At 36.8% G+C, this 9,012-nt stretch overlaps 1 protein-coding gene across 3 annotated transcripts in view; it reads right to left on the bottom strand.

Moving 5' to 3' along the window:
* Window positions 1-5,301: 5,301 nt before the first annotated feature.
* The window catches only part of LOC105511619, a 31,255-nt gene continuing 27,544 nt past the window's right edge, over window positions 5,302-9,012 (bottom strand). For all 3 annotated transcript variants that reach the window (XM_011941791.1, XM_011941792.1, XM_011941793.1), the window contains exon 4: window positions 5,302-8,038. In XM_011941791.1, coding sequence (XP_011797181.1) covers window positions 7,955-8,038 — 84 coding nt within the window. In that variant the 3' untranslated portion in view covers window positions 5,302-7,954. The remainder of the gene's footprint in view (window positions 8,039-9,012) is intronic.

Here is a 9,012-nt window from a genome sequence, read left to right as displayed (position 1 = left end):
TCTTTCTTTCTTTCTTTCTTTCTTTCTTTCTTTCTTTCTTTCTTTCTTTCTTTCTTTCTTTCTCTTTTTTTTTGTGGGGTCTCGCTCTGTCACCCAGATAATAGCACACACTACTGTTCCCTCTACCTGCAAGAAGATTATGACTCACTGATGGCTCAGATGATTGTTAGCATTTTTTAATCAATAGCGTGTTTATAAATTAAGGTATAAACTTTTTAAGACATAATATGATGTCACACTTAATAAACTACTGTATAGTGTAAACATAGCTTTTATACGCACTGGGAAACCAAAAAAATTGTGACCCCGCTTTATTGCTGCAGTCTGGAACATAACTTGCAACATATCCAAGGTATACCTGTATCAGATAGGCAATTCTCTGCTGAGCTCTGTCTGCTCCGTCATTGCAGAAGATAAGATCCTCTTTGTAAACTACAAAAGAAGTCCTCCAACTTCTACACTGAGCCTTTAATTGCTTCTTAATAGTCCTCAATTTTTCACTATTCCTCTGCAAAGCAGTACAAATTTGATGGGAACTGGTTATCTCTGCTGTCCTTGTAGTACCATTTCCCCCATGTCTTTCAAATGCCTGAATCATTACATGTGCAGTGGTGTTCCCCTCCACTGGGGTGTTTTCCCTTCCAAGATTACCATCAGTGAAACCTTTAGCAATTAAGTGGCCACCTAGTGCCACAAACTATCCACATATAACCCTCAAGATGACCTGCTCTGCCTGAAGGTTCCCAAACGCAGTCTTATCACTTGTTTCTTCAAACCACTCCTGGCACCAGTTTTGTTAGTTTGAATCCTCCAAGAAGAAAATGCCAAAATGGGATTAGATGTGCAAGAAATATATTGGTGAGAAATGCCTATGATGGATAAAGAAGAAAGAGCTAAAGAAAGCAGGAGGAACCTTCAGACCATAATGGCAGTCTGACCCCTGTGAGAGACAGAGAGAGATGTGGAGGAGAATTGTGTAGGATGAGTCTCAGATGCGGCCCAGCTCTAAGAAAATCTTAGGCAAGCCAGACACTATGGCTCATGCCTGTAATCCCAACGTTTTGGGAGACCAAGGTAGGAGTATTGCTTGAGGCCAGGAGTTCAAGGCCAGCCTGGGCAAAATAGCAAAATCCCTTCTCTACAAAAAATAAAAATAAAAAATTAGCTGGGTGTGGTCATGCATGCCTGTATTTCCAGCTACACAGGAGGCTGAAGCAAGAGAATCACTTGAGCCCAGGAGTTCGAGGTTACAGTGAGCCAAGATTACATCACTATGCTTCTGCCTGGGTGACAGAGCAAGTCTCTGTCTCCAATTTTGAAAAATAAAAAGAAAAAAAAACAATAAAGAAAGAAAAAGAAATTCTTAGCCAGGCCAAGTTTAGCAGAGTCCTCCAGCCAGAATCACCTGTTAAAGGAACCCTGTCTCATAAAAATAAGCCTGCATTAGAATCCTTCCCTGTTGTACTCTGGCTGAGAAAACCCTGTGGGAATCATGGTGTCTACATGAACACAAGAGTGGATCCAGCGGACACTATCTGGGTCCATCAGTCAATTACATTCTCTGCAGTAGAAAACCTAAGTGCTGCATATTCATGACCACAAATGAGGGGCAGCTAAAACTGAGGCCACAATGTAGGCAATGGTCAAATAATAAAGTGCTTTGTATGCAACGCTACAAAACTTGAATTTATTCTGTAGACCCTATAGTGTAAGAAAGGGTTTGGAAAAAAGATAACAGAGTCAAGAGATATAGCCATGAAGTAGGATTAACTGGACATGATGGTAGATTAGATTTCACAAAAGAGAGCTTTGATTCCCAGTTTTCTGTCCTGGGAAATACATTGTACATGTTGCATGAAGTCAATATTTTATGGGCAAGATGAACTGAAATTCATCTCTCACTATCAGGAGAAAAATTGTATTCTTCTGCCAACCAACTGGGCTTAAAACATTGGTTTTGTTTCTGACTCAAGTTCAGCATTATTAAATACCTACATAAATAATACACCATCTGGGCCTTCAAAGTGCTTATTCCCTTAACATAAAGATAATAAGGAACATTACTGTTCCCTAAAGCTTAGTACTGGAGTCATTTAAACAGGAAAAATCTAAATTCTTCATGTTGAGGATAGATTTATTTTTGGAAAAAAGATAAGATAGATAAAGTAGGCTGGGCATAGTGGCTCATGTCTGTTATCCTAACACTTTGGAAGGCCGAGGCTGGTGGATTGTCTGAGATCAGGAGTTCGAGACCAGTCTGGGCAGCACAGTGAAACCCCGTCTCTACTAAAACACAAAAAATTAGCCAGGCGTGGCAGCGTGTGCTTGTAGTCCCAGCTACTTGGGAGGCTAAGGCAGGAGAATTGCTTGAACCCGGGAGGCAAAGGTTGCAGTGAGCCAAGATCACACCACTACACTCCAGCCTGAGTGACAGAGCAAGATGCCGTCTCCAAAATCAATCAATCAATCAATAAAATATTAAATAAAAGGTTTTAAATAAAACATTTTTTTAAAAAAGTATCAATAAAGTATTTCTGTGTTTAGGCACACTCAGGAAGAATGCTTCAGCCATTGTTGGTGGACAGCCTGAAGCAAAGTGAAAGCACCCACCAACTCAGCTGCAGCTCAGGAGGACAAGGCTTCCTCCTACCTGTCTTCAGACCAGGAGACTCTCAGGCAGAAGTAAAGCCCTTGTCACCTGGAGTCTGCAACAGGAGAACTGATAAGAGACATGAAAGGCTCTGGGGCCAGCACTTCGGATTCTCTGTCACTTGGAGGGAGCTGGAGAATCCCCAGGTCAGGATGCAAGAAAGGAGAGTCACTGTACAAGGGGATTGAGGCCAGAAGACTGTGAGAGGAGAGCAAATTGTGAACAAAGGTAAGAATGGGTCTTAAAGGAAGGCTTTGGCTTATGTAGAACATAGAAGCAAATGCAATTAATTAAAGTAGAGACGCTAGTCTTCCAATTTTATACTGCTTTAGGATATTTATCTGAATGTTCTGTTATTTAAAACAATGACAACAAAAACTGCCTTACCCTAGATCACAGTACCATGGTGACAGCAAAGGTGGTGTTCAAGAAAAGAACAGCATGACTTCCTGTTTTTCTCTTTTTTTTTTTTTTTTTTGAGGGGATTATCACCTTGCCCTTTGGCATTAGTGGGTTTATAAAGTTTTATGTCTACAGAGGGTATTGTAGAATAATCTTCATATTTCTATCATGGGACATAAGAGAATCACTGTCAATTTTGAGAGTGAAAGTATGGTTGTTGTAGATACCCAATGAACTACTAGTAACTAATCAGACTAAAGTTAGTGTTTTCCAAAATTCATTTGAATTACAGCTTAGATTTAATTAAAGAAATGAATGCACTCAACTTTTTATTCAACTGTCATACACCTTGTCTTAAAACAATAATGAATGACTTGTGATTTTTTTCCAGAGATTAAAGTAAAAGAACATGGCTTTACATTATGACAAGAACAATATTCTCAACATTTACATTACATTTACAAACTAATGAACTATAAGAAATTTTGAAAAAAAAGAAATTTTGGTGATACATTATTTCTGAACATTAGTCACTTACATTATTTCTAAAAGTATTGGTTATTTACGTTGAGCAATTTTTCTATATCTACATTTTTCTGCTCCTGCTTCCATTCCCCAGTCAGTGCCATGCAAATAGTAGATATTTAATAATGCTGGAATAAATTAGAGATAATGCTGATATTTTAATCCTGAACAGTAGAAACAAAGAAAATTAAATTGACAAACAGCGATAGTATGGAAAGATGATTTTAGAGAAGTTGGGTCACCCATAACTGAAAGTCGGAAGACAAAACCTTATTCTCTAACCAAATACATTTTTATAAACTCAACAATTGTTCTATTAAGCAACATTTTGTTCATTGGTTTTAGTGATTCTCTAAGCTTACTCTTATAGGACAGGATAGTCATGAGAGCTGAACAAAGATATTATGCTGCTAAAGTGCGATAATGGCAGTCTTTTCCCAATTTACGTAAGAATGTCACTCAATAATTTTCTGACTTCAAATCTTCCTGCCATAAATTTACCTCAAATATTTTGCAACTGCAAATCTACTAAAATTACATGAAGTTTATGCCTCTTACTACAGTATCTGAAAAGAGTAAGATAGACTCATACCAAATTCAGGATGCCTTCGATCCACACCAGTTATTTGAAAAGGAAAAATTTAATAAAAGGAGTATTATATTAATCATAATAAAAGGGAACTCTAATGAATACAGAGATAACAAATGCAAAAAGCAGCTACTTCTGGGACTGAGGAAGAATGAACAATGAAGGAACCAAGAATGTAGAAGAAACCAACTGTTCCACCTTCAACCAATGTAGATTCATGATTCATGCCTTGTTGGAGAGAGTGTGCTTGCTATAGGAACGCACAGACTACCAACAGCATAGAAACTTACCAGAAGGTATATGCTGGAGGGGTTCACAGGAAGTGGCTCACCTGGTGACTAAACTTCTTGGAGGTTTTGGTGGGCCCGATGCTGGTTGTCAAGTGTCACTGAGGTGAGAGCCATGGGAACTCTGACATGCACATCCGCCAGCAGTCTTGCTGAAGGAAACAGCAAACCTGGCCATCAGGAGCAGCCCCTTCCTCTTGCAGTGGACTTGAAGTGGCCCTCCAGCACCCTTTCTTGACAATGTCTAACGTTGTACCTGCTGGTGATAAAGAAATGTTTACAGGGTCCCTCTTCGGTTCACAAAAGAGAGAGGAGAATGGTAGGTGGAGACTGATGGGCAATAAATTGATAAATGGCACAGTTTGGGAAAGCCTCTTTTAAAATAGAAGGTACAAAATTCGCCTAGCAACCTCGAGGGAGCACGTTGAAGAGAAGGGCAGTTTTTCTATGGAGTAATTGAGTTTGACATACATTCCAAAAGCCCTGCCTGGAAATTGGGAAAGGAAAGTCATATGTATCAAAAAAGTGATGGCCAGAGACAGAGATACACAGTGGTGTCAAACAGGAGCTCCAATTTAAAGTCACAAGGGTGGTGGCTCTGGAATGAGGATATTGACTTATAAATTTGGGGCTTCTCGTTTGCACAACTCCAAAAAGAGTGTTCAAAGGCAAGGAGCAGATAATACTTAGTTCCTTAATGATGACTAACGATTATTATAGGCGATACTAGGTAACACAACCAGTGAATGCAAAACCCCAGGAAAAGATGACGGTGGCTTATTGGTAGTGTATTGGGTGTCAGGGACTGGCCAGGCCTGGTGACAATGAATGGACAGAAAAGCAGTAGAGAAAGTATGTGTTGCTTTATTTTTCATATTTAGTACAGTCAGATCTTCAGCTGACATATTTTTAGGTGATATTTTAGAATTAATTATATTAATATTCCATAGTATTCAACAAAATATACTCTAACATCATGTATTCTACTAGATGAGCAGATTTATGCCTGTCTCTTCCTAAAATGATAGTATTAGAGGTGGGATGTAGGCCTACCTCTCCCTACCCCCAGGTAAGACTTTAATAAGAATGAGAAAATCAGCTTAAATCGTGACACAAACTTCAGCTATGTGAAAGACATGATTAAACTCACTTCAGTAGAAGTTGCAAGCTGCATATAACATATAACTATAGTATTTACAATGCCCTTAACTTGTCGCAGTTACAATTTGAGGCACTTTTGCTGACATCTTATTGTCTATTTGCTGACATCTTATTGTCTATTTGCTGACATCTTATTCTCTACTCTGAGTCACACCTTGTCTACCTAGCAAATAACTACAATACTCAGTTTTTAATATTTAACTAAGCATTGGAAAAGTCTATGAAGACTTAGATTTGCATTAATGGTCTTTATTAATTCAAGGAAGCAAAAAGCTAATACAAGTTTACATAGTATAAGTTTACATAACAAATATGTACTTTTGGATCAATAAACCACAGAAGATAATATTGAACCAATTAATTTTGGTTAATTATTATATCAAGTGTTACATAAAATGTAACTACTATCAAATTGCCAATTAACAGTCATCTAAATAAATTATTTCAAATTTAGCCTTTATCAAGAATATGGGAAAACTTAGTAGAATTTCAACTCAGCCTAACTTAACTGAAAAGTGAGTTATGTTGGTGAATTCATAGGTTACTGATATTTTTATATATTCTAAATTTGTAGTGCTCATTAAAATTTATTGTGGAGACTGAATGTCTAATACATGTTTTACATTGCACCATAGGCAGAACTGTTACTGAAATTGCAAAGTGTTATAGCTATTTTTGAAGTAATTTTTCTCTAACAATTCATTTTAGTTATTTTGGGTTTTTTCTCTGCTGTTTCCTTTGTTCACACCACTTCAGTTGGGAGGTCCAACTCATTATCTTTGTTTCAGGGTTCATGCACATTATGCATAACAACGTTTGTGTTTTGTGTATAAGGTATTCAAGTTTGTGGCGTTCTCATTACAAGTCTCATTCTTTGAGATTTTTCCCATGGTCTATTGGTCAGATCCAGGCACCAATGGTACCTTGACATCTGATTCAATATGTGTCACACTTCCTTACCAATCTCCTTATAACTTAGCCTCACATTGAGGATTATAAAAGAAAATGAAATTAAAATTTACAAATATTCAATATATCAATATTTTCAATAAAGCCATAAAATATGAAACCTATAATATTTCAACTGCTCTATCCTCATAAGTTCTACCTGATCCCCAGAAACAGGCACAGACTAATGTGCCAATGAATATTGAAGTTACCAAAGGCTGATTTTTAGAATGTCCTCTCAAATTAAATGTTATTTATTTTAACAAAAGTAAAAATAAAACATGTTCACTGTAGAAAGTTCAGAAAATAAAGATAAATAGAGTGAAGAAAATAAAAATTAACTGTAATCCTACCACTCAGAGACAGTCATTGTTATCAGCCATATAACCTTTTTTCTATAAATTTGTCTTTGTTTTTAAAGTGGGATCATACTGTATATACACTTTTCCATAAATATTGGTTTTAATTTTTAGGTAAAAGCATATAATTTTCTTGGGATCATTGGGTTGCAAGAAACAAAATATTCAAAGAATTTTAGAATAAAAGTGGGATTTACACACAGGTACAGGAAAACATGTATTCAGCTTAGACTGTGCATCGTCTTGCAACCCCAATGCCCAGCATAATGAACTATTAAGGAAATGTGATTGGGATTATTCCTCATTCAAACAGCTATGATTACTGCAGTAGTATCACCTGATATGAAAATGGTTACCAAGCTCACCACTTACATAGGAACAGTAATTTAAATGTAAAATAATTATGAATGGGATGAGTGCCCCAAACATTTCTACTATAGTGGTAGACTTCTTTTATGGTCATTATATATTCATTACATCAGTTTTCTTTTTTTTTTTTTTCTTTTTTAGAGGCCAAGTCTCACTATGTTGTCTAGGCCAGACTTGAACTCCTGAGTTCAAGTGATCCTCCTGCCTTGGCCTCCCAAGTAGCTGGGCCTGCAGGCATATCCCATTGCACCTGGCACATTACATTTATTTTTAAGAGTTGCAGAGTATTTCTTCATAATATGCATAATAATCTATTTAAATAATTCACTATTTTGGATATTCATGTTGATTTCAACTTTTGCAATTATACACAAAGCTGTGATGCTTGCAGATAAATCTTTGGGGATGTCTCTAATTTTTAGAATTAAATTCTTTAGAAGAAAAATTTCTGGTCAAGGGTATGGCAGAGACTACTAGGTATCCACCAAATTCTGTTTTCTCCTTCCTACACATATGGCTGCCCAACTCATCAACATTTCCCAGCCTTCCATGCAGATAGGTGGTGTGCCCATGTGACTACATTTTTACCAATAGGATATTAGTGGAAGAGATGCCTGCCATTTCTAGGCCTGATCCTTACAACATTGGTCATAACTCCTCCATGTTATTTTTCCTCTTGTTGCCAGCTGGAACTTGGTTGTGGTTGTGACTCAGTTTTGACCTCGCACATGAATGCCTCCCCGCTAACCTGGACACAGAGAGAGAGAGAAGACAGAAAGAAGTAAACTTCTGTATTATTTAAATCACTGTATTGTAAAGTCTATTTGTTATATCAGAGAGAAGAGTATTTTTAAAGATTTCTTATGTAATTTTTAAAATTGCTGTCCAGAAAGCTTATGCCCATTTATATTCCCTTTAGTATTGTATGAAACTTCTATTTTTATTTTTAAATTTCTTTTTCTTGCTATATTGCCCAGGCTGGTCTTGAACTCTGGCCCAAGTGATTCTCCCACTTTGGACTCCCAAAGTGCTGGGACTACAGGCATGAGCCATCATGCCTGGCCCCATTTTTCTGCAGTCTAGTCAACAATGTGGAAATCATTTTTTTAATCTTTATACTTTTTAATTTGAAAATGAATTACTGTGAAATTCGATTATCTGTTCAAGTTTTTTGTTTGTTTGTTTGTTTTTTACCTTTTCTGGTTCCTCATTTATGAAGTTGTAGTTCCTATTCCTTGACCATTTTTCTGCCATAGATTTTTAATAGCTTTCAAGAGAAGTGTGAGAACTAGATAAAACAAGATGAGCAAAACATAGATTTCTGTTAAAATTGGATGCTGTCACATGAGGATTTATTATGCTATTCTTACTATTGTTGTTATGTTTAACACTTTCTACAATTAGTTAAAAAGTTTAAGTGTATTTCCTAATTCTATTTACTGAAAAAGTCTAAAAGCAATCATTAAACCTAGCACCAGATTATGATCTCTAAATATCACTTGCCGATAAAACAAACTAGGGCTCCTTAGAAAAAGGGCCAGATTGAGGTTTGGGTCAGGAAATAGATAAGATGAGCCTTGGATATTTTGTTGTAAAAAAGACAAAGTTTGATAGTGATCAAACTGTAATGGGAGGTTGGGCATGGTGGCTCAGACCTGCAATTCCAGCACCTTGGGAGGTCGAGTTAGAGACCAACCTGGTCAATGTAGAAAGAACTTACCT

This window comes from Colobus angolensis, unplaced genomic scaffold (genome assembly GCF_000951035.1).
Source record: "Colobus angolensis palliatus isolate OR3802 unplaced genomic scaffold, Cang.pa_1.0 Scaffold200, whole genome shotgun sequence".
In the NCBI taxonomy this organism is placed as follows: domain Eukaryota; kingdom Metazoa; phylum Chordata; class Mammalia; order Primates; family Cercopithecidae; genus Colobus; species Colobus angolensis.
The sequence above is the reverse complement of the archived record's forward strand: the minus strand, read 5'-3'. Positions and strand labels throughout refer to the sequence as shown.